This window comes from Zeugodacus cucurbitae, chromosome 4, assembly GCF_028554725.1.
Source record: "Zeugodacus cucurbitae isolate PBARC_wt_2022May chromosome 4, idZeuCucr1.2, whole genome shotgun sequence".
Classification (NCBI taxonomy): Eukaryota; Metazoa; Arthropoda; class Insecta; order Diptera; family Tephritidae; genus Zeugodacus; species Zeugodacus cucurbitae.
This window is the reverse complement of record NC_071669.1, coordinates 64,095,545-64,121,577: the sequence shown is the minus strand read 5'-3', so window position 1 is coordinate 64,121,577 and position 26,033 is coordinate 64,095,545. Positions and strand designations below refer to the sequence as shown.

Sequence of the window (26,033 nt, the reverse complement as noted above, 5' to 3'; positions counted from 1 at the left end):
GTTTATGCTGCAAAACGCCTCTTTGTTTGTTAGTATATTTATTTCCATGAATAAATACAGCACAGACAAAACCTGGAAGTATATATGCATATATGCATGGTGCCTCCAATGGCCTGCTGGCCGACGAGTTTGGCAGCCCGCAGCAATTTTTCGCTTCATAACAAATATTCACATTCATTTTGACGCTTTGGCATTTCGACTCGCTTTCCATTTGTTGTTCTCCATATTTACCTAAACACACATCTATAACTGTATGCCTGTATATTTCTCAGCATACGTGCCTCACCAGCATACACTAGCATGTCCTTGTTGGCTCTCCTGCCAGATGCAGTCCTTTTGCTTCTTGCTGGCATCATCTTTCTTTTCGTTTTGTTGGTTGGTTCTCCTTTATCTGCCTTTTCATTGCATTTCATTTCATACGGTTCTTTGTGTAAATATTTGATTTTTCCATTAAAGTCAATTTGCTTTCATGATTCTGTAATTCATTATTTGCACAATTCACACAGCACAGTGCAAACTAATCGCAAACAGAGAGACACACACTCGTATATTTTTACACATATTCTAGGTAACATTGAGTTATACTTTACAATGCTCAAGGTTCTTCTAGTTGAGGCTGATTGAGTACGGTTATATGGCGAGCTGTGGTCTTGAAGCTCATAATCGATATCGAATGAAGATCAGAAGTAGCTCCTTAAATCCTTTCTTAAAGGAAAAATATATTATAACTGAATTACTCCTTCAGATAATTCATTTAGAAATAGGTAAACTTAAATATTGAAGTACTTATAGAAACGAACAGTTCCTATTAATTGTATATTACTTTCAAATGAACTCCAAAGTCTGTACTTATTCCAAATAGTTAACTTAATCAAAATTATAATAGCAAATCGACTTTCTTAGTAAGACTATGACTACATTCATGGCTGATTCGATTCTGCAAATGTTTAATAATTCGTTTTAGATGATACCGCAGCAGATTCATATGAGATAGGAGGGCGTTCAACTATAGAATAGCCTTTCCTTTCTAGCAAATGTTGCCTTAAATCGGTGTAATATCATCGAATCCAGATCGGTCGGAAGCTTTTACTTTCTGTGGATACAAAATTGTAGTGCACGAATTCATACATTATCTATTCCCGATTTCTCTTGGGATGTTTTTCGTAGGCTCATCCCACACCGGATCAGTCAAAAACGTCTTTGAAAAAAACGTATTTTGTTCTAACCCAAATCAAGCGAACATGCACTTTTGTCTCGTTTTGTTCGGTGGTTACATATGAAGCTATGGACTGTTGTCGCATCAGACAAGAAAAAACGTCTTGACTAATCCGAAATTTTGTCTTTGTAAAAACTTGCAAGTAATGGACTTTGAGTTCAGACCATATGTTCGGTCAGTTTTGCTAAGTAAGGCGCGTTGAGGTTCAGTTTCAAAATAGTACTCAAAAATATCTTATCTATAACTCGTTAAGAACTGTTCAGAAATCTGAACAAATTTTACTAAGGTTATTCGTAGATGAAGACTTATTGATGATACTAGATTTACCTGGAATCTTCGGTATTGTCTTCCATATGGAACCAGATGTTGTATAAGACATAAACGATAGCAAGTATTTTATCTGGATCAAATGTTGTATAGTTATATTTATAGGGATCGGCCAACCTTAACTCTTCTAAGTCACTAAGGGTGCTTCATATCTTGGAACTATTGAAAATTTCACAACGAATAGTGAGCTTAAAGTAATGCCTGTGTAAAAACTTTTTCTAGAAAAAATTGAGGAAGAGTATATAGCCTCGAAATAGTTAGGTTCCTCCGTCTAGAAGATGCTGCTCAACTTTATTTCTAAAGATTCTCGGGGAAATGGCCTAAATATATAACTTGGCATTGTGTACTTTAAAATAAAATAAAATTTCCAATCAAGAACGCAAAACTCTCATTGATTCTAAATAAGATTGGTTACCCCTTCATTGTGATCGAATGCTGTAAAAATAGAACTACATTAGGGTGGGTCATTTTTTAGATTTTTTAAATATAGTATAAAAATTTGTATTATATTCAAAAGTAATATGTTTTAAAAGCGATTATTTATAGGAATCAACTTTAAAAATAAAATTGACTGATTTAGTACATGCAATTCGTACAAAAAGTCTTATTCACCCTAATAACCTTATTTGTGGAGTTCTGTGTGCTCATTAACCGCGGATACCGCAAATAATCAAAATTCAACAGCTATTGCGCGTGCCACAAAATAATTAGTGGCATGCCACATATGTCATTATTACCTAATTTTGATATGCCGCACACACATACACACACCAACAAAAACGAAGTGCGAACTGCGTTGCACGAACACACAACGGCAACAATTTCAAATAATCTCATAGACAATGACAACAACCATCAGCCAATTCGCCGCTAGAAATGCCGAAGGCTATGACATTTGCAATTTTAACGAGATTAGCCGAGTTAGTGACGCGACGTGGCTTCAATTGCCTCTGGATCCGCGTCTGCATTCTGCGTATTTTATGCACTAAATTGCGCTCAATCAATTTTAATCGAATCTCATCGAATTGGCGTGAATACGCGAATAACGCTTGTCATTTTCATCATCAGCACCAACAACAACAACAACACTAACTTGTGTCTGCTTCGACTCAGCGTCGCATTAGTATTACGGAATGGTCGCTAACGCATTCTACTTTGCTGCTACTCTACGCTTGTGCCACACAAGATGAAGAGAGTGGGATGTGAAAAAAATCGTCATCTAATTTACTTCGCGGTTTGCATACAAATTTTAGGCTGCACTTTTTCATAGGAGTCGCAGACAGAAGCAAGGCTTCCCTTATGCAATCATAAAGTATCTACATGTGTATGTGTCTAAATGAGGTTATGTGTTGTGCAGTGATGCTTGGTTAGATTATTGGCGACGCGTAGTCACGCTTCTCTTCATTATTATCGTCACGATATGCATTGATTTCGTTTGATCGCATGAATTTATTATTAATTGTGCGATGTTATGACTTCAAGTGACAGTTTCATGTTGGTTCCAATTTTAATGCATCTGGGTTAGCAAGTTGAAGTCTGAATTGAGGCTTTAAAAATACATCTTCTAAATTTAAAAGCAGCACTTTGAGTTGAAAACTGTTTCCTCTTTGCGGGTATCTTAAAATATTTCATAAACCTTTATTATTCTGCAAATAGGTACTTGATCGAACTCAGTTCCTCTAGAAGTATACCACATTTACATATTCCTTTCTATTTTGAAAGGTTTGTGACTTCGCTAAAGATGAATTTTATTTCATTAAAGCTCCGAATTGTAGGCAATATTTGTTGAATTATTTTATAGAATTTTCAAAAGCCTTGACTACTTGAGAATAACCAAACCAATGCTTGTTAGTTCATTCTAAATAACCACCTTTTAATAATATAAATATATAACTTTACTTTAAACCACATAGAAATCTGTGCAAAACAGTTGTCATTTCACCTTCAAAATAAAAATCAATCAAATTTCTCAATTACTCCTAAATTGCAGCAAACTACTTTGTAAACTTCTTAATGACTTTTAAACTATGCAAGTGCATTTCTATCAATTTCTAACTAGCATTTGCAAGTTTCCAATGTCTCTTAAGGTGCGCTTAGGCAGTCTAAGAAAACTTTTCCACCCACACACACACTCTTCGAGACAACACAACTGTTGCAGGAAAAAGTTTCACTTGAAATGAATGCGACGAAACTTTCTATGAATGGCAACCCAGTGGAGTGAATGGGATAGAATGAATTGACTTTGGTAACCATATGTTTTTAGAGAGAGATAGACAACAACCAGGAATTGAGAGTTTAAAAACTGAAGTGGTCTTAAGCAAATTTGGGATATGTTCAATCAAAATTTTACTACTCTTTGTTAGTGATGGACAAATCGGAGCTTTGAAGACATCTGAGACCGTCATTGATCTACGGTTTGACGTTTGTGAGATCCTTTTCTTTCACAGAGTTCTATTTGAGGGCTTATATTCTCTATTCACGTTTAACCGATATTAGAAGAATATAAAGTTTTTATTCCTCCTACTCAGCTTACTCATATTCACTGCCCACTAGGTTAATTTTCAAATGGAGCACTTCGCTTGGCCTTGTGCGACAATTCATTTCATTTCACTTGGAAATTCGCTAACTCACTCCCTTCTAAATGCCACAAATGGCATTCAACTTGCCGCGTTGCACTCTAATTGCGTTATTAGCGCGCTGCCATGCTGCAAGCGGCAACTTCCCGTTCACTTGCCTAATCACAGTATCCGTCAACGCGTTGTTTTCACTCAGTTTTGGCTGCTGTGGCATCCACATGCTTGAACAAAACCCTTTATAAATGGTTGCACATACCTTTATGAGTTTTGTGTGTACTTTTGTATTGGTGTCTATATGAAAGAGGTAATATTAGACAAGTGGGTATGGTTATATTTATAGGCTTGAGTTCGTATAGGTATTTTTGGTTGACGGTGCTGCGAGACTACAGTACACTGTATAGTAATCGAGTAATTTCCGTTTATAATTACAAATAAATTGAAGAGATGTATCTATACACGAATTTTCTCAATAGAATGGAACTTTGCGGGCATCAAATAGATGATTGGGATAGTTGTTGTTATTGAATATGACTATATAAAGCAATAGGTATATATAAATATGGATTATGAATATTTCATATATTATAACTTCTTTCAAGCTCCTGCCACTATAGAGATGAAAACAAAATATCAACAAAAAATTAAATTTAGAGGTAAGGTCAATACTGAAACCACAAATCCCAGTGAACGAATTTTTGTCAAATTTCTTTCTTAAGAACTTCGGCAGATTGAATATATATTGTTTTAGTGCATTTGCGGAGTAAGCATCGGTTCTTCTCGAAGTTCATTCTTATGGAAAATACTGAGTTACAAGTCCATGAAATCCTACTTTTGGTCTTCTCAGCACAGAACAGTCCGTTTAAGATCTTCGTACGCCATTGTATTGAACTTCGATCCGTATGATCTGTATGGAGTTACTCTTTTCTTATCGATTTTAGAGTTAGGAACCAGTGATAACAGTATACTGCTCTAGAACCTTTATACAATATATATATAAAATTTGATGGATATGTCGAGTGGTTCTTCGATTTTCTGATTTTTCTTCTTCATAAGGATTAATATAGAATATTATATTAGGTCTACAACTTTGTTTCGGCCGTTTTCCAATAGATGTCTCTAGTGTCAAGCACTGGTCTATTAAATCGATTATATCGTTTTATATCGATCTTGGACATTTGTGTCAACATTAACCCAACAAAATATTTGATATCTGTTTGCATCCCAAACTTATTCTCAACTGAAAATGTCACTTTTTGAGCCGAATTCTCGACATTTGCGGGCATTTTTGCATTTTTTTTTTAATTCCAAGAAAAGTGCGGCTGAGGCTCATCGACATTTGTAACCGTTTTTATACAAAAAAACTTAAATTTACAAAAAAACGGCGGAAGCAAAGTTGTAGACCTATAGTTGGGATCTGCAGATTCCAGAAGATTTTAATTTTGTTTTACCTCAAAGATTTTTAAATTATTTACCTATTTTCGCAAGCTTTTGAGCATACCTCAATTCTCTCGAGTTCAGTCTCTTTGCGAAATATCGAAAATAACAGTATTAATTAACGCAAGCGACGAAAGCACACTTAACACCTACGACGCTTTAATCGAATGGCCTCTCTCTTCCATCTCTACTTACCGCTAGCGAACAGAGTTCAATTTGTAAGTTGAGGCTTTATTTAAGTGGCACTTCGCATGCGGGAAATGCGCTGCACTTAACATAAAAAATCAACAAAGTGAAATGAGCAAAATGAAAAAAACAAAATTATGAATTTATTTTATTTTTGATACTTTACATGCTATTTGCCGCGTAATATGACAGCGGCAGCAGCAACAGCAACAACAAAGTGGGTGAAAGTCGGGCAATAATGGCAAAAGTGAATGGCGATGGCGAAGCAACAATTTGCTTTTAGTCCCTTACAACAACAGGTTGCACACGTGGCAAGAGGCGCATGTTTTAAGCGATACACACACGGATACATATGAACATATTTATATTATGAGTGCGACCAATCAGTATGCCACACACATAAAGACGAACGCATGCTTTACAATGTTGACTAGCAATTCACACATGAATGCACACGCCCTTGCAACACAGCTTTGCTCTCGTGTGTGTGGGTTTGTTCATATGCGATCATACGAAATCAATAATGCGGCGTCAAGTGCCATGACTCAAAGGACATCGATGAACAACGAATGAGCGCGGTCGGTGAGTCGAAAGGGCACCCTCGAGAGGTGGGAGGTGAATCGAAGTGAAGTGAAGTGCCGGCCCAGGCGGCGCAACAAGCCATCAATAAAATTGTCATAAATTCATTTTTATATCAAATTGATATGCACGAATGCCGGAGCGTTGTTAAAGTGTCGAGCGGCGCTCAGGAGTGAGTGGTGAGCGTTGAGTTGAGAGTGGCAGAGCGTTGAACAGCAAAAGCGCCGTGAAAGCCCTCAGCGGCGGTTGGTAAACTACGAGCACTTTACAATTCGCTACAACTAAAGTGCCCTTGCAACGCTGTGGAGTTTGTGGCAAGCAGTGTGAATGCCTCAGTGGCTGACACTTTGGGTGCTCCGGCGATGTATGAAAATGGATAAAAATAATAATTTCATATAGTATGAAATGCGAATGAAATGAAAAGTTTATAAATAACTGAACTGATGGGTGTCAGTGCATTCATGTGTTGGTCGGTGTGTGTGTTCGTGGTTGCAAGTGTGAAGTGCAGGCGCAAAAATTCTATGAAAATTTTATTAGCTATGCAAATGTGGCGCGTTGAACAATTCTCACTTACGCCCGCTGGCACTAGCACACCCACATATTATAGAGTGTACCTGCAACACGTTGAAAGCGCATTTGTGTGGCATTGCGCACTTGTTGCCTCGCATGCAATAAAAGCTCATGCCACAATGCCACACATATTGCGCTTTAATGTACAATTCACAAGTGGATAAAGTGAAGTATGTGTATGCTTGTGTATGCACACGGCGTCATTTGGGCCGCTGACATGTGGTTTAGCGGTTGTAGGCATCATCGATGGCTTGTTGAAAACTATTGCACGCAGGTGTACTGTAGGCGTATGGTCGCATATTAATAAGGGCGTTAATGTTTTATTAAAAAAATATTGTTGTGAGTTTTATTCTTTTTGAGAAATAATTTTAAATTTTTGAAGAATTCTTAATAATTGATTTTTCATTTGAAAAAAAATATTCCAATAATTGTTAAGATATCCTTACTTTTATTGAAGATCTCTAATGGTTCAGCAAACTCAGGAAATATTATATGCTCATTTGGAATAAAATTGATTTTTTTTAAATACTAAATAATGTCATATGATAATTGTGAGACGATGTGATGCAATATGATATGATGTGGTGCGCTGCAATGTGATCTTGAGAAAAATTTATGTATAAAAATTAAGTCGTTATATACAATATGATTCGTGAAGAAAAAAATTAATTATCGATACCATTTGACGATTGAAATTAGTAGTGCCGTGATATAGTGATATAATAATACAACTTGATATCACCTGGTGATATGACATATACATAAATCTGTTCGATGATGTGACTTAGCGTAAAGTTGATGAAAGCCAAGTAATATGATCGACTATAGCAAAGCAAATTATTAAGCGAATAATGTAAATGTGCTTTGCACATATGATTCAATTCGATATGATATGCATTATGATGTGATGATGTGTTATTGAGAGCAATGTATGTTTGTAATTAAAGTCGTTATATTCCGTATAATATGATTAGAAAGAAATGGATTATTAATACGATGTGACGATTGAAATTAGAAGTGCTGTGATATGGTGATATGATAATAAAAGTTGATATCACTTGAAGATATGAGTTGTATGTATGTACATATATTTCATTGAATTTAATGATGTGATTGTAGTAGCGATTAAATGGATCTGTTAGAAAAATCCATAAAAGCGATGTAAATTATTAAGTGAATAATGTAAATGTGCTTTGAACATATGATTGAATTCGACATGATGTGATGTATTGTGATATCATATGATGTGTGTGAAGAAATGAGACAAAATTCGAAATGCTGTTGTGTGTAGCGATAAAATTCATTTCAATTTGATTTGAAGTTACTTCATACTGAAGATACGCATGCGATATTTACTTTATATTACTTTTTGATGATATGATGTGAATTTATTTTTGTTGTTTAGAGATACAATGATGCATGTAAATAACTTGATCTGATGTGATGGAATAATATGACCTGGTTTTGATGTGATGTGGATATTGTGAAGTCAACCGATAAGATGTGAAGTGAAGAAATTGGATACGATTAACTATTGAATGAAGAGATTACAAAAAAGTCATACCAATGGGGCTATGATGTGATGATACATATTTTTCTCTTTTTTCCAAATTCCGAATTGATATAATGTGTGATCTGGTGCAAATAAATAAAATATAATCTTATTTAATACAAAACTCTCTCAGAGATGTGATATGTATAAATTAATATCAATCATTGGAGTTAATCAGTTTAATACTGTTGAGTTTTATCTGGAGGCCAATGAAATCATATGACGTGGCATCACATGACTTTGATTTGCTGCCACTAGATGTGATATATCGATGTTATTAAGCCACATAGGTGTATATTAGCAATTATAATTAAAAGTTATTATTGTATTTTTCCTGATAAGTACACTTCCAGTTCACCAAATTCAGCTCTAATTCATATTATTTTCATGAATCATATTTACTTGATCAAACCTTAAGATATAATAAAAAATTTTATTACACAAACAAAATATTATGATTTTAGCTACATTATTGTATGCAAACACATAAATATATATTATATGCTAGAAGATAAACCTCCACACCACACAGTGCGTTGCACTCAAAACAATTGCCACAATCTTCTGACCGTTTCCCTTAAAAATCTGTTGCAACTTGCTGATGTTTGCTTAAATTGAGATACTATTGTTTAAATATTTGCTCACATAATTAACTTAATTCATTTTGATTTTCACTCGTTGCTGCAGTGAGTAAGCCAATAACGAACTTAATGGCTTAGCCAGCGCTGCTGGGAAGTGAGTGACTGAGTTTCGGTGAGTGTAGTGATCCTTGTAGTATTTGTATTCTTATTGTATTGGTGGTAGTGGTAAATCAATGAAACCGATGAAAATGTTGCAAGACAACATGCCGGAAATGCTAAGCTAATTGTTTGCACAAGCAAAATCAACAAATGATAGACGTCTAAGGACTCAGATACATACATATTGTATATACATCAAGCTTACATCAGATGCTGGTAATTGTGTTTATGAGGAAGGATAAGAGTGATAATTATGATGCCTGCTTGTATTGTATGTATGTGAGTGAAGGATTATGATAGCTGCTTGAAGGAAGTTCAACGATTCGTATGGCTTGTGGATTGGTGTGTAGGTGTTGCAGTAATCAAATAGAATACCTGGGCAGCTCTTAAGCAAATGATGATGTAGTGATTCTGTTGTAAATGAAAGCGATGCATAACATATGAGGCAAATTGAATTGATAATGTTGCAAGAAGGGTGGATGATTCAAATATTGGGGACTTAAGCTATTTTCAAGAATATTTATGTGATTGAGGCAGTTGTGCATGAAGAATGTATTGGTACTTATTGTAGTCTTATTCTAAGAATATTAAGATTTCCTTTAAAAAGAGAATAAAACCATCAACTAATTTAAAAGACCCATCATACTTCAAAGGAACATTGTTTTAGGAATTTATTGTTTACTGTTAACACCTATTAAGATTCTTGAACTATGATAAACATTTTTTTTATTTAAAAATTAAAACATAAACCAGCAACCAGACATTTAAATTTAGCAAATCGCGGAGCCAATTATAAATTTTATTTTAGTTTGAATAGAAAAACACCTTTAGGCTTCCTTTACTGTGTCACCTTCACGCTCCAGCTCCTTGCGACGCGCATGACGCATACGTAGATTCGTGCAGAGGCGCACCGAGCAGAAATAGGCGATTTCCACAATACTCAAAATGGACACGCCCATAAAGAGACCCAACAAACCGCCGCAGTTGGCAAGAAAGTCGGTGGTGCCATATAATTCCGAGCGTCTTGAGGTTAAGAATTGTGCTTCTTTGAAGAATATGGAGACGCGCGACATTTTATTGCTGTGAAAAACAAAAAAAAAACATAATTAGATTTTACATTTTAAACGCATTTGCATACTTTCTAGCGCCTACATTTCATACTTCTCAATATCTATAGCATACATTTAGGCTATTGTTACTTTTACTCACTTTGCTATGAAATTGGTAATGTCTTCCTGCTTGAACGTATTTGCTACCAGTTTATAATCGAAATCTGATTGTGAAATCTCCGCTTCGTAGGCGATGGAGGTACACGAGGGCAAGCAATCGCATTCGGTGCGTCCACGTACATTTTCACCAGCGGTTTCAGCGCCCTGATTGAATTCTTTGAGTAAGAGTTGATCCTCCGCTTCGTTGATACATTTGATATTGTTGGCGCCACAAACTGGTGTGTCCGTTGTGTCTATTCGAAAGTGAAAATGTTAGAAATTTAATAAATAATTATACTAAAATCTATAGAAACCTACGTGGCATGGAGAACTTGACGCAGCCACATTGACTCTGCGTAAAATTCGACAAGCACTCGAGCTCACAATTACTCTGCGTATAAATTTGGAAGTAGCGCAAATGACGTTCCTTTTGGAAATAGCACTGGCGTCTGTGGCAATTAAACGAAAAGATTTTTATAAAATTCAACACAAAATATTTTCCAAAACTCACCTATGTGGCTCATAGTGACGCAAACCTTCCGAGGTGGTTATAATTTTTGGTTTTATCGAAATCAGAACCTCCTGATCGAAGGGTATGCGAAAGTATTGCTTTGATATTTGAGCCACCTCACCGGGTGTATGTAAAATGATCTATAAAGAGAGTAACGATAACTCCTACTTATGAAAAAATTATATCTTTTTCTATAAAACTTTTGTTTAACTTTTGTGCTTAAACACTTTTAGACGGTTTTTGAAAAAATCGAACTCAGAAAAATTTTACTTATACATAATATAATTACACTCTCACCTTAAAACCTTGCACCGGACCACGACACATATTATCAAAATCTTGTTCGAAACCATTCAAAACCATATAGAGACCAGCGCGTGCACCAGGACCCAACACACGTTCCGGATAGGTTTCGGGATCAGCGCTTGCGCTATAGCCATCCTCCACATTCCAATCGGTGGCCGTACGATTGTCAGTTTGGAAAAGCATCTCTTTAATCATGCTTTAAGAAAAATAAAATATTTATTTATTAAGAAAATTATTAAGAAATTTTCAAATCTGTTATTTCGTATTTGATTAACGCTCACCCTTCCGGTCGGTATATCTCCATGGGACTCAGCGAATTAAAACTATAGCAAACACCTTCTTCTGTGATAAATTTCTTAAATATTTGTTTGCATTCTTCCGGAGAGTTACGCCATTTGCAATTCAAATAGGTCTTATCGAACTCGGGCGTTATGGCGCTCAGTGAACTTACGATCTCAGAGCCCGATGCCTGCTTGTGGCCAAAGTTGAAGTCGGTGAGTAAATGAGCGTCACACACTTGAGCCAGCGCCTCCATGCGTGTGCTCCTAAAATGTCAAACACATTATGAGAATCTGTAAATTTTTTATAATTATTAGCTTACTCCTCTTGCGTTAGATCAATCTGTGAAACATTGTTAAATCTGTCCGATATTTTCCAATACATTTCGGTGAAATTTAGTACCGTTTGTCTCCCTTTTGTTTCAGTGCATACAGTTACAGTTGGAAAGGGTATCTGCCAGACGGGTGTAGACTTCTCGGCAAAAGACACAATGACAGGGTTATTGTTCCACTTATCCCAAATATTCATGATGAGCGTGGCGCAAGTATAAATTGAGAATATCAGCACGAATATCCAGAAAAGTCTGGAAGTTTTATAAAATATTGATATATTCTCTTAAATTGCAGTTGTTAGATATTTAAACAAAATTAATACATCCTAGGTTCAAAAAATTAATATCAACGTTCTATAAAACTATTTTACCGATTTTAAATTTTGATTTTTCATTTGTAAAATTCTATCAAATCTTAAAAATTAGGTAATAATTGAGGTTATGTTTTCCAGAACTAGAAATTATTGTAATTAACTTCAATGCTCCACTTTCCTCCATAATTTTCAGCCGAAATTATAGATCAGATTTTTGGGATCCCGAAATATTGATAACTGTTTTATAAATTTTTGAAAACATTTTAAAGCCTAAAAGCTTCTAAGGTCGTAAGATTTTCGAGATCCCTAAATAAGTTCCAGGTGTTTAAACAGTGGTTTTATGTTTAATGGTAGGTATCTGCTATCGCTATGCCCAAAAAAACTGAAAAGGCCTTGTAGAGCAGTAAGACAAATGTTTTTCTGAAACCCCCAAATTTATTATTTTTATTCGAAATTGCTTTTCAACACACAGGAAATTAAGAATTTGTGTTTAACTTTGTTCTGAAATTCAGTAAAAGCTATTTTTTAGATAGGACCGATTTTAGCAGCCCAACAAAAACTCTTGACTCTCAAATCGAGTAACTAAATTATAGATTCTACGTCGGGGTTTTCCTACTAAATATTACTCCACGATCAAATAGTAATATATTTTTAATAAATATATTTTAAATGTAATATATATTCACTTCACCTTTCCCAACGTGGTCGTTTCGTTTCACCCAAATAACGAAAACCATGGATCGTACTATAATCACAATATTCTTTCAGAATACCGCAAGTCGCCTGACATTTGTTGCCATATTTAATCGCCTGCTTTGTATCCACATCCTCTGCGTCGCTGTCATTATCGATATTTTCTCTCGAAGCTGCTGCGGTTTTCGCCATGAGCGCGGCACGTTTCCTTAGAGGATTACAGAGGCAAGCGTGTTACATAAGTAAGATTTTGAAATGGAGAAATATTCGAGTAAATATATGATGGATTTTGTGGATATTCTTAAATTAATTGGTTATAACTTTTTGTGTGCATTTTTTGTTAATCACAACCCTTTCAATTGAATTTTTAATATATTTAAATATAAACATTTCAAGTTTTGTTTTTATAACATATTAAATTTTTGTGATTTATTTTGAATGTTTTATTCAAAATTAATGTTTAATATTTTAATTTAAATACAAAGGTTTGAGTTTTGGAGTGACTTCAAACTTTTTTTTTCATTTTTACTTTCACTTTTAATACTTTCACTTGAAAATTATTCTGGAATTTATTATGTTATTTTATGTCTAAATTTGGTGAATATTCTCACAAATTTCACTTTTTTGTGCTTCGTCATTGTTGACCACTTTCAGAAATTTATTTAATTTTTTTTTTCAAATCAAAAATATTTATTTTTCGAAATTTTAACACAATATTTCTACATAAACCGAAGTTACCACTGCACATCAGCTGGAATGCTGCTCAATGAAGCCTGCTTTTGCATATCCTTCTTCTCCTCAGTTTCCATTTTGCTTAACGTTTACAACAATTCACCGGAATGGACGTCTTCAGCGTTTTTAACCGTTTATAATGAGCGCGTTGCGTTATCTGACCGACTGACAATAATTTGTGCATACGCTTAGTGAATTACAACGGCTTTTATACCGTTAGATGGCAAGACCAGGTCAGTAGCAGCATTTTAGGTGTGTTAACTGAACGTTCATCCGCTGGCGCCTTCAACTATGCAATGGGGAATGCGTTCGCCGGCTGAGTTGGGATGTAAATGAGTTTTGGGACTCCCAACTATCCGCCACTTTCGTTGCCAAAACTCCCAATTGAGAATTTACGTTCGTTGAAATTGATATGGAAATATACCGGTGTATATCAACTTTCTTCGTGATACCGTCACCATATGTGGTTGCTTTGCACTCTCGCTTTCATTTGCGCGCTTCAAAACTTCTAGCGCGAATTCCACCTTTCGCTCCTCTTGAGTGTTTTGTTTGACGGCCAACTAATTAATGTTCATGTCAACATCCAACGCTAATCCCAATTGGGATCACTGTGTTGATGAGCATTTAATTCGCTCACCTTTATTAGATAAATGTGAATTAATGAAATAAATGCATTCGCTGGAATACTAGTGTGGTGTAAGGGTTGTGTAAGGGTTTGGCATTAGTTGTCTACATACTCGTATGTCTACATATTAGGTCGACATTTCTTTTTAGAGCTAAGGAAATTTGAATTAAATATTTTTAGATATAGAAAATGTCATGACTTTCTAAGCAGAATTGAAACTGAAGATTCTATGAAGATGGCATCTCAAGTTGTCAGAAATAACTTGAAACATCTATCGATTCTTTGGAATATTTTTTAAAATTAAGCCTTCAAATCACACGAAGGACGACACCACCCTAATGCGTTTATTATTCTTCAATTTTTATACGAGATATCAGTAGAGGGTGTATTTTTAGGATACACAATTTACTAAAAGTCAAATAATCTGACAAAATAAAAAAATCTATTTGTGCAAAACTTCTTTGGAAAATGATGATTTAATCTTGTACATGATAATGACATCAATACGTCCTGACTATAAAACTTGACTTGTCAGTTGAACACCAACACTCGACGTGTTCTGGGAAATAGGACGGATGGGAGGTTCTTCATAAGAAGGTGCCCATATATCCGATATCATGTCATTAAAATGACGTCAAATTTGGAAACTAACAAACCCAATATAGTTTTACTTAAAATAAAAGTTCTATACCTCTCAGGAAAGACCCTCTAAAAGATGTTGGAAAAAATAAATCATAAATGAACAGAACGGGATGGGGGCTTTTTTAATTTCCTCCGAATAGAAACTATGTTTTTATCTTTTTTGTGAAAATTACTCGACTACTTAGTGTTATCAGGAAGGGGTCGGCAGTTAAGCCAAATGAAAATGCATTCATCATATCGGCGACGAATGTTATGAATCTCGATTTCGATCAGTTATATCCAAATCTAATTATATCACCGAAATTCACATTTTGTTCGATGTACTGAACTCATACACGGTTCAAAAATCGATAATTTCGCAGATACCAGAAGGATTTTTTTACAAACTTCTTAAGTAAAGATTATGCCTCATTTTAGCAATACATATATCATTTCATAATATCTGTGATATAAGGTTCAATATACTGCCCAAGTTAGGCCATAAGCTTAATACTTACAACTAAAACATTTAAAGCTCAGCAAATTATTTCTCAACCGAGTCTTTAAAACAGAAATGCTGGACTCTAAAGAAAATAATGCAACTGCTGCCCCAGCATTCGGACACATTTCAACAAATGGTAACAATTTTTCAGTTTACTCTACTTTACATGCACCAATTCAATTTCCATACAGAGTGTTGCCGCTCGGACAATGTTTTTATTATTGTCATCCTTGTATATGAGAATGCAATGCGAAATTTATTAGGGTGCATCATAATGTTGTGGATAAAGTTTGTGGGTAATATATATGAAGATTTCTATATAACGGTACTTTGGCGCTTCGGTATAACGCTATATGACAGTCTAAAAAATAGGTATGATTTTCAATTAATAATTAGTAAATATTTGAGTATTTGCATATGGATCTTAATGCTCAATCTCAGCTAAAAAGACTTACAGCGGTGTTGCCAGATGTCTTGAATTAAAAAATAAAAATAAAAATTCAAGCTCAAAGTCGTAAAAAAGTACATTAGTAACGCCTAATATTAAGTATTTTAAAAGTAAATAAATATAAATAAAATAAAGTAATATAGTTCAAAACTAAAATAGTGTTGCCAGATGTTATAAATTAAAAAAAAATGTATTTCTAGCTTAGCATGTTATAACGAGCATTAGAAAAATTCTACAATCCACAAAAAAAAATATTTTTTTCCCAAAAACTCTGCCGATCACCCTAGTAAAAACTTTATCTACCCAACCGTCTTGTTGTTGTTGTGAGAATTTTCAACACAATTGCTCGAATAACAGAAATTGCTGTGACTGCATTTTAAATCAACTGCTGCCGCAAGTGCTTAGCCTAAAGCCGGTGGAACGACAGGACTAAGCAGTGGTCCGATGCGACATGCAGGCAAACTGTCATACCTGTAGCACATTAGCAATGCTGTATGTACGGCAGGCAACAACAATAACACTAACAATGCAAAAAGTTGGCAATAAAAAGCAATAAAAAGAGAATTGCTTGCAATGAATTGCCACTGAATTAACATTGCGTCACCACTACACGACAGCACCTGGGCAGAGAGCACTCATATACATACTCGTATATGCAGGTAGAGTTGTGGTTTGATATTGGTGTGTTCACCTTTGGTGGTACACGTGTTGTTGCAGCAACATTTTATGACACCATTTTAGGGAAGTTTGTTGCATTTGAAATGACTCAATTTGCACATGAAATACTTTCGCCATAATGGGTTAAGGATTAACTCGGTTCGTTTTACTTGTACTCTACTGTGAATGAGGTGGATTAATGTTGTCAAGCATAATTGGACATTAACATTTGGAACTTTGTGTTCTTTGTAAGTAAATTATGGGAAACTTAGAGCAAATTGTCTTGAAAGGTATTATTTTCTTAGATGGGTTGCATCATATAGACATTTTTAATAGATTTTATGATTTTTGTGTTTAAAGAACAGGGTGCCGAACATGGTGCAGTACTAGTTAAGAAGCTAATGTTTCCGAAATATGTTGATGGTATACCTATAAAATATATCTGATCTACAACTAATTCTAAGAGTACAAAGCAAGTCTCATTCTCATTCATTGTTTAACAAAACCTTTCTGTAAGATGGGAAAAAGTAAAAACCAGCGATGAATATTTCATCGTATGTTTCACTTGTTGGACTGCCTCTCTCAAATGATTACCGTTTTGGTGAGTTAAAGTCAGAAATGACACAAAATAAAACATATTAGACATCGTGTTAAATCACTCAATATACCCTATAGAAATAAAATATGTCCTAGTAGAGATGGTTTTTGTCTAAACTAAAGCTCTCTGTAATAACTTCAGTTCCTAAGAAAATTTGGTCAAGATACATACTTACCGCAAGATACTATAAACTTCCAGCTCTCTCTGTTTCCCAGAGGAAACTATAATGAAAGTCGTGGATATCTCATTCTTAAATATCTAGCATAGCTCAGTCTGGAGCAGGAACTATCAGGTATTATCTTATACGAGCGTGAAAATTCATTGGAAAAAGATTCCATTATCCATCTTAGAATTCCTTAAAATATGTTATAATTCGACAACAGCTCATAATTATTTAAGGATATTTTCAAAATAGTGGATTAAAAAGTCAAACATGATCTATTGTCGAAACATGCTATTTTATAGAGAGCCTTAGAAAAACGTTAGATTTGAATTGACGAAATGAGATCACATGATATTTTGAACTAACTTCCTGATACCCAACCCATGATTCCCGATCTAATATAACTTCGCAGAACTGATGTAACAATGAAGATCTTAATTTGCGTTTTCTGTTAGTGAGCTTTCAGAATTCCTATTTGGATTTAATTAGGGTCATACATACCTATATGTGGACTGACCAATTCCCCTTAAACTTCCCGAATTATAATAAAACAGCAGTATTTGATTAGTTATATTTCCTTTATTATTATATATATAATTTTTTTTCATTTTGTTACAATACTTTGGAGGACTTTTAAATATGTTTCTAAAAGTTTTTTACCGCTCTAAAATTTAAACAACTTTATTTAGATTTACTGTTATATTATTCCAAATATAATCAATATAGAACTGATTGATGCAGTTAAAGTATATGGTTAAAAATATATTTAAATATAAGTGGATAATAAAATAAAATAAAATAAAATAAAATAAAACAAAACAAAACAAAATAAAATAAAATAAAATAAAATAAAATAAAATAAAATAAAATAAAATAAAATAAAATAAAATAAAATAAAATAAAATAAAATAAAATAAAATAAAAATAAAAATAAAAATAAAAATAAAATAAAATAAAATAAAATAAAATAAAATAAATTAAAATAAAATAAAATAAAATAAAATAAAATAAAAATAAAAATAAAAATAAAAATAAAAATAAAAATAAAATAAAATAAAATAAAATAAAATAAAATAAAATAAAATAAAATGAAATAAAATAAAATAAAATAAAATAAAATAAAATAAAATAAAATAAAATAAAATAAAATAAAATAAAATAAAATAAAATAAAATAAAATAAAATAAAATAAAATAAAATAAAATAAAATAAAATAAAATAAAATAAAATAAAATAAAATAAAATAAAATAAAATAAAATAAAGTAAAATAAAATAAAATAAAGTAAAATAAAGTAAAATAAAATAAACAAATCCTGTGTTTTGGACACATATAATTTCAAAACATATTTATACTTAAACAACAATAACAATAATTGAAATTACCATTTTTTCATAAGTAATAATTTTGATTCTTTTTCTAAAAATGTTTTTAATTATTTTATTTTCAAGTAATATTTGTTACTTGAAAACATCATACATTACAATACAAATAATCATGTTTTTAATTTTTATTTTATGTGAACTTTTTCCAGCAATATATATAATAATATAATTCCACACACAGCTAGATATGCACACTATAATTTTTTGGTGGCTTTCTTTTTTTTTAATTTTATGTTTGTAATATTTACTATCTACTCATAAATACGTATTTCGCCACTGTATGTGCTTTAATATATATTTATATTTACTTTGGTTTGCATTTAATGGCATAATTGTGTGTAAGTATACAATTACATGTACATTTAAATATATATTTTTACATATATGTGTTAATATATATTTGTTTATATCCTTTGTTAAATTATGTTTTTGTTGTTAACATATCGGTATTTGATACACTAAAATCTTATAAAATACTCAACTAATTACTAATTTATGTACAAAGCTCATTTTACCGGATTCTTTGATTACGATTTGCATGGCATATTAGATTACTATGATGATTACATACAGTTTAGTTTAGTTATTCTAAATTAGAGACACTTTTTCTGATTTTTCATATTTTTAATTTTTTTTTTTTTTATTAATAGTAAAATTATAATTGATTGATTGAATAATTAAATTATATTTCATTGTGTTTAATATAACTTCATTTAATTAAAAAATATTGTAATGCAATATTTGCTGCATTTAATTTTAATTTACATATTTTTTATTATTAATTTCAATTTAATATTTTTTTTTAATATATTTTTTTTTGTAAATTATATTTTATATATTTCTGTTTGAATTATATTTTATTTTTTAATAATTGCCTTAGTATAATTGATTTTCATAATTGGTTTTTTGCATATATCAATTTTTTTTTATATACTTATAGGTATGTATTTCTTACTCCTACGTATAATATATTTATAATATGCCTACATATATATTTTTTAAAATTAATTATCTATTTTAAAGGTAGTATATAAATGTTTTAACTAATTTAAAATGATATGTATGTTTATATCCTGCATATTATATGCAACTATCGACTAGCTTAAGGTAAACATCTAATATATATATTTCTTGATTAACCTGTATACACACACATACATGCGGCAATGAGTATATAATTTAATTGTTTGTAAAGAAAATAATTGTTTTTAGTTCAAGTTAATTTAGTATTTTAAAAACATATTTAATTATTATAACTGTATTTAAACAGAATAAAATATATTTTTGGAACTCTTCCACTCTGCGTCGAGTAGCAGAATAATATTACATCAAAATAATTTTTAGAGGTTTAAAGAAAAAATTAAAAAAAAAAATACTAAATAATTCTTTGTTTGAAACAAATTTTTTTTTCTTCTTTTCGATTTTTTCTGTAACAATTTTTTATTTTTTTTGAAAATTATTACCAAGGCAGCTAAAAATAATAATAATTATTATTTATTTTTTACTTTCAATTTGTGCTAACATTTTGTTGTTGTAGTGCAACTCACTTACTTGAAGAAAAAAGAATAAAAATATTTTTATATTTATGAAAAACCAAAACAAAGACAAATTGAAAAACTACAAATCAACTTTACTGTTAATTTTTCATTCACCACCAAATTTGCATAACAATACAAATACAAATACATACATCTGCATATAAACTGTGTGACCACCGTGAGTCAGCTTTAATGTCCTCTGCGTCACTCATACGCCATGTGCAACCGCTGTGAGCACCGCCTGTGCATTCGTTTTAATTTGACTTTGGTTTGTGTGTTTCTGTTGTTTGTTTTATATATAAGTCACACGATTACTGCCAATGTTGTTGTTGTTATTTATTTGATTTCCGCCGCTGCTGCTGGTGCTGTGGCGGCATTGCCAACGCCATTTGTAAGGCTTAAAGCCAGTGTGCTGGTCATCAAGTTGCCAGTTGTGCTCGGTGTGGCCGTTGCTTCCTTTATTTGTGTGTGTGTGTGATAAAGAGCGAAGGAGAGAGAGAGAGGGAGAGGGAGAGAGAGTGTGAGTGGTGGCATAAATACAAGTACAAGCACAAATAAAGTAAATGAATAATTGTCAATATTTTGCTTTTAATTTCAATTGTTTGCGAAATTGATCACGCCCAACTTGCGGCTGAGCGCATGTGTCGCATTATTTATAACTGTTTGCATTTTTATTTACACTAACTGCTGGCATTTGGTGAGTATTGAATGTGCATGTGAAGAGTGTGTGGTTGTATATTTGCCTTTTTCACCAGCAATTAGTGCTTTTCGCTGTTAACTTAATTTATGACAAAGCCAATTTTTTTTCGCTGGGTTACCAGCACGGAATTGCTTATTTTTTCAATTATTCATATTTTATGTATGATTTCGTTTATAATATTTAATGCTCGTAGGCATGCCCAGCAGGAAAAGTTTGAGACTAAAAATTATTTAAATTTCCTTCTGTTTGAGTACTCGTATGGATACCCTGTAGGAAATTGATGGTAAAAAAGGTTACCATAGTCTATAACCAACATTTTAAGTCTATCAACATCATTCTAGATAAAAAATATTAAAAAAAATAAATTCAAATCATCATCAACTTTTCCCTACAGGGCATGCGCACCAATTATTCACATAAGCCATTAAACGCTCCCACTTTTGTATTTTCAACATATTTGTGAGAGTATATTTCACTGTTTGCAAATAATTTAATGTATTTAATTTCATTTTTTATTTACTTTGCACTTACAATGCTCAGTGTGCGCACAATGCAAGCGGGTTGTGGCTTTTGCATTTGCTGCTCTTGTTCTTCGTGCTCCAAAACTGGCGAACTGCCACGTGACGACACCGAACCGTTCAACATTTTCACATCGTCTGCTTGGTGATTGTGTGCCAAAATCGTAGTGTGACCATCCAATGGGGAGTCAATGTGCTGTGTTTCCTGCAGAGAGTGAGCAGGGAGAGAGAGAAAGAAAAAAAATGTGTGAGTAATTTATTTCTTTTCAAATATAATTAGATATTTGGTATATATTTTACAACGGTTATATTCAAAACAAAAATTCGTATTCTGCAAAATTCGAAAGTGGTCAGCTATTCTTGAGAGAATATTATTTAAATAACTTTTATCAGGTCAGATAAAAATTCCCAATGTTTTGGATTGTCTCTCAAACTTAATTCTACACATCTTCTCGAAGAAATAACAAATCGTGGCTGTTGAGATTAATTTTGAGGGAAATACACAAATTCGAGCAAGAAGTATATATTTATATACTTATGTCCTCAATAAATCTTTTAATATAGCAGTTTTTCAGTTTTCGGCTGAAAGACTGAAAGAAGAACCTCTAGTGAAGACTCTAAAGCTTATTACGATACCAAACTAATTCGAAATTAACAACCAATCGAGTAGAAAACCCATATTGGTATCCGAACCCACGAATATTTCGAAATAAACAAAAAAAAAAAAAGAATTTTGCATGCTTTCGATATATGTATAGATTTATTTCGTGAAATTAATATGTACTACATATTTATCTCAACAATTTTGAGCACTCCTTGACGAAGGTGGGGAATTCAAAATAAACGGATAGCAAATCATCAATAGCTGCCAAGTTGCATGCGTAATAAGCACCCGGTTTGAAAGACATCTCCTTCGATAAGGTAATGGTTTTGCTGATCTGCTTCTTCAGGGTTGTCATCTCACTCACCAACTAAACGTAACAATTTTTCGTTGTCTCCATTTGACCATTATGCTCATCATTGTAGTCACCATCATTGCAGTGGCGCTTATTAATTTTAAGAACATCATTGCAGGTCTCCACAACTTTCAGCACTTGCTTCTGAAGCTTAATCAAGTCTTTCTTCCTCGTCTTGTTGCAATTCTCAGAGTCATTCATGAAATCAATACCAGTCTCACGTATCTTTAGAACCCATTCGACGGTGCACTTTACACCTTTTTAGAGTGCGTAGGGTTTCTTTGAGGCTCGACTTAGAGTTATAGAACTTGATAATCTCCTGATTCTCGACGGAGTGGTCTACACTGGTCTGTGGTGGATACAATATAAGTTTGGGAAAGAATATAGATGATAACTCACCGCGTTGACTGCGAGGCACAATCCTAGTACAAGAACGAAGACAGCTAATTTCATTTTGATTTATTCACTTTGCTAACAAAATTGTTAATGAGTATCAAATGTCGTCGCAGGCTTTTATATAGCGCTTGGAAATGTGATGGGATGATCAATTAGTGGAATTGAAGGGGACGAGTATACTAAGATAAGTGCGAACAAACAGATAACAGTGTGAAGTTCTTATCACCTTTTGCGGTCGATAGTCGGGTGTTAGGCACTCAAAGAAACGGAACAACTATAAGTATGTACTTGAAGAATTGCTACAAAGTTTAAAATAATAGATTAACTGGTGTGATGTTAAATAGTACCACCGAATTTATGACTGGGCGATAACTGAAAATTCTCCGAAATAATTGTATTTATTAGAATGCCTTCATCCGTAAAAAATATGAAAAATATTTTTGAATCCAGATAGAAATAACTGGTGATCCAATATATTTTAATCTTTAATTGTTTTTGTTTGCCATTTTAACTCGAAAAGAATGTATTTTTATCATTTTTATATTTGTAGGTGTAATTATTAGTCTATAAGTGAAATACAGTTTATCAAGAAACTGTTTACACATAGAAAATAAATACACTTTTTCACTTTCCACAGCAAAATAAATTACTTTTTACGTCAGTTCAACAGCTCTAACGTTTTTGATTTTATATAAGATACTAGCAGATCCGGCAGTCGTTGTCCTGCATGATATTTCAAGCTATTGGCATATTGAACAGAACATATTTTTTGTTTTATTGGAACAAACCGGAATTAATATATAATTGGATTGAAGATTTGGTACACCCACAGTAGCGACATCCAATTAAAAAACCAACTGGACCGAGTGGTGACTAAAAACTATACTCGAATACACACAAACAATTTCATTCAAATCGGTCCAGCCGCATAGGATTAGTTCAATGACATACAGACGTACCGACTGTAAGTCCTATATTTGTACCCCAGCCTTCGACTATTTCTAAATCAAGAACACAACAGTTTGCATGCTTTCGATATTTATTTCGTGAAACTAAAATTTACTGTATATTTAACTGGTCAATTTCGAGCACTCCTTGACGAAGGTGGGGAATTCAGTGAATACGGAGATCAAATCACCAACAGCATTCATGTTGCATGTGCCATAAGCTCCAGGAGTGGAGGACAACTTCTTGGATAGGGTAATGCTTTTGCCGATCTGCTTCTTCAGTGTTACCATCTTGCTCACCAACTTAACGAAGCAACTTTTTGATGTCTTCTTCTGGCCATCAGCTTCATCGTTGTAGTCACTGTTATTGCAGACATTCTCATTCAAGTTAACAATATCATTGCAAGTGTAGACCACAGTTTGGACTTGATTTATGAGCGCATTCAAGTCCTTAAAGGCGGCGCTATTGCAATCCTTAAAGGCGTTCAAGAAATTAATGCCAGCTGCACGAATGCTAATGACTCTTTCGATGGTGCAATGTACACCTTTCAGTGTGCGAAGGCTGGCTTTGATAGTTGGCTTCAAAATTCCGAACACGCTGAAAACGAAAGCATCATCGATCTCATCGGCTAACTCCGAGGGAGAGAAATCGTTAACCTCCTGATCCTCGACGGAGTAGTCCACACTGGCCTATAGCGGGTACAATATAAGTTTTTGGAAGAAAAATTTAAAAAATAACGGCAAGTTACTCACTGCATTGACTGCGAGGCAGAGTCCAAGAACGAGAGCGAAGACAGCTAATTTCATTTTGAATTGTTTACTTTGCTAACAAAATTGTTAATGAAAATCAAATGTCGGCGCAGGCTTTTATATAGAAACTATACGCTTGTCAGGTATTGGAATTAGAGAGTGTAAGATAAGTGGGTCGCAACACCTGCATAACTCTGATAACAATGCAAAGACCCTTATCAGCGCTTATGATCGATAGTCGAGCGTTAAGCTGCAGTAGAACCGTGTATTAATAGATTTAAGCCTCGAGCTTCTCAACCAACAGATAACAAACAGAGTTTAAATCGTTTCAAATTTTCTGTTGTTTGCAAATTAAGCTTTGTCGTAGCTTCGCTGGTGGTCTCTGCGATATTAAAGAGTATCCAAAAATTAAAAAATAATTTTAATAATAATTTGGATGATAACAAAAAACCACCGGAATGGTGGAATGTTTTGCCTCTTTGATAAAAAAATGAAAACACCCTTTTTCCATGTTGAGTTAAATTGTATATAAATTTTATCTCATCAAGCCATGGATTAACTTCTTAAACTTTAATTGTGTGCTTTGTTTGTTTTGGTTCAATTAAATTTAATATGTTCAAGTAATCAGAACTAAAACGTGATGCCAGTTGTAATAGATTCTATATAAGATATTATTCAATATTGTATCCAATGATGATTTCTTCTAGCGTTAGTTTTATTATTAAAAAGTAAAATGAGGAAAATTCGAACATGAAATTATATTTTATTTGCAATGCGCTAAATCTTTATTACAACTTATAGTCTTTGGTGTCCGTTGTCTTTCTCTCTGAATATGAAGGCGTTAGGAACGCTCAGAGTTCGACGCCCTAATGCGACCTTGTATATTTCTAATATGTATTATGTTCGTCAAGCTGCTGCACACGCTCCATACTCGACTCGCAAGCGCGTACTTGAGAGGTTTTGAAATTTTGTTCAGCAAGCAGCTGTGAGCGCTCGGTACTCGACTCTCTGGCACGCGATTGTGATGCGAAGGGAATGACTTGCAAGACGATTTTCAGTTTCATATGAAGATTCTCCATCAAGGCGTCTTTTTGATACCCTCACCTGGGAACTATTTCCAGAAAGTTGAGATTCTAGCAATAAATATAGCCTATGTTACTAGGGGTGAATGTAGCTTTATAATGGTGAAAGAATTTTTGAAATCGGCGCAGTAGTTTTTGAGTTTATTCATTACAAACATACATACAAATCATTCCTCTTTATAATAGTAGTATAGATATGAAAGAGCTACCGATATTTTCAGTAAAAAGTTAGCTATAGGTACTGAAGTTCTTATGTTCGATATCTGGTGCCTTTGAAAGTACATCCTTGCTGGTGCTTGATTTACATATTGGGCCTAATCATTGTATACGCAGCGAATTCAATTTCGATACGATAAAGATTTTCGATCGAAAATTTTCAGGCAATCCTTGATTCCGTCGTTAAACCTCTTTACCACAAAGTGAGAACGTAAAACTGTTTTATCGCTCTTTATAGACAAATGCGACAAATTAGATAAATTACATTGTCTGTACTTTTGCTTCGTTCAAAAAATTAAAACTGACCTGATCATCGAGGGCCTTTACACATTTTCTTTCATCCGGTTTTATCCTGTATTGGAGAGCCTACATTGTTTA

General features: G+C 33.3%; 3 protein-coding genes across 4 annotated transcripts in view; all 3 read right to left on the bottom strand.

Moving 5' to 3' along the window:
* Positions 1-9,850: 9,850 nt before the first annotated feature.
* LOC105211121 (pickpocket protein 28) lies at positions 9,851-13,750 on the bottom strand. The gene is made up of 9 exons (XM_011182417.3): positions 13,561-13,750; positions 12,821-13,030; positions 11,807-12,067; positions 11,487-11,750; positions 11,197-11,401; positions 10,900-11,039; positions 10,707-10,837; positions 10,390-10,642; positions 9,851-10,260 (listed from the first exon to the last, which is right to left on the bottom strand). The coding sequence occupies exons 1-9, from the start codon at positions 13,629-13,631 to the stop codon at positions 10,008-10,010; spliced, it is 1,788 nt and encodes a 595-aa protein (XP_011180719.1). The 5' UTR covers positions 13,632-13,750; the 3' UTR covers positions 9,851-10,007.
* Positions 13,751-19,416: 5,666 nt separating this feature from the next.
* LOC105211165 (putative mediator of RNA polymerase II transcription subunit 26) overlaps positions 19,417-26,033 on the bottom strand; it is a 113,651-nt gene continuing 107,034 nt past the window's right edge. For both annotated transcript variants that reach the window (XM_029039518.2, XM_054228629.1), the window contains 2 exons: positions 21,322-21,513; positions 19,417-20,546 (listed from right to left, as the gene is read on the bottom strand). In XM_029039518.2, the coding sequence (XP_028895351.2) occupies positions 20,427-20,546; positions 21,322-21,513 (312 nt within the window). In that variant the 3' untranslated portion in view covers positions 19,417-20,426. The remainder of the gene's footprint in view (positions 20,547-21,321; positions 21,514-26,033) is intronic.
* On the bottom strand, positions 23,682-24,519 carry LOC105211123 (uncharacterized). Its single transcript, XM_011182420.3, has 2 exons — positions 24,361-24,519; positions 23,682-24,297 (listed from the first exon to the last, which is right to left on the bottom strand). The coding sequence occupies exons 1-2, from the start codon at positions 24,412-24,414 to the stop codon at positions 23,731-23,733; spliced, it is 621 nt and encodes a 206-aa protein (XP_011180722.1). The 5' UTR covers positions 24,415-24,519; the 3' UTR covers positions 23,682-23,730.

Excerpts from the sequence above, each read along its gene's own strand:
- LOC105211121 (XM_011182417.3), bottom strand. The coding sequence starts at position 13,631 with ATGGAAACTGAGGAGAAGAAGGATATGCAAAAGCAGGCTTCATTGAGC. Across the intron at positions 11,040-11,196 it reads GTCCGGTGCAAGGTTTTAAG|ATCATTTTACATACACCCGG; the intron begins GTGAGAGTGTAA and ends CTCTCTTTATAG. Across the intron at positions 10,261-10,389 it reads ATTACCAATTTCATAGCAAA|CAATAAAATGTCGCGCGTCT; the intron begins GTGAGTAAAAGT and ends TGTTTTTCACAG.
- LOC105211123 (XM_011182420.3), bottom strand. The coding sequence starts at position 24,414 with ATGAAATTAGCTGTCTTCGCTCTCGTTCTTGGACTCTGCCTCGCAGTC. Across the intron at positions 24,298-24,360 it reads TCTGCCTCGCAGTCAATGCA|GCCAGTGTGGACTACTCCGT; the intron begins GTGAGTAACTTG and ends TACCCGCTATAG.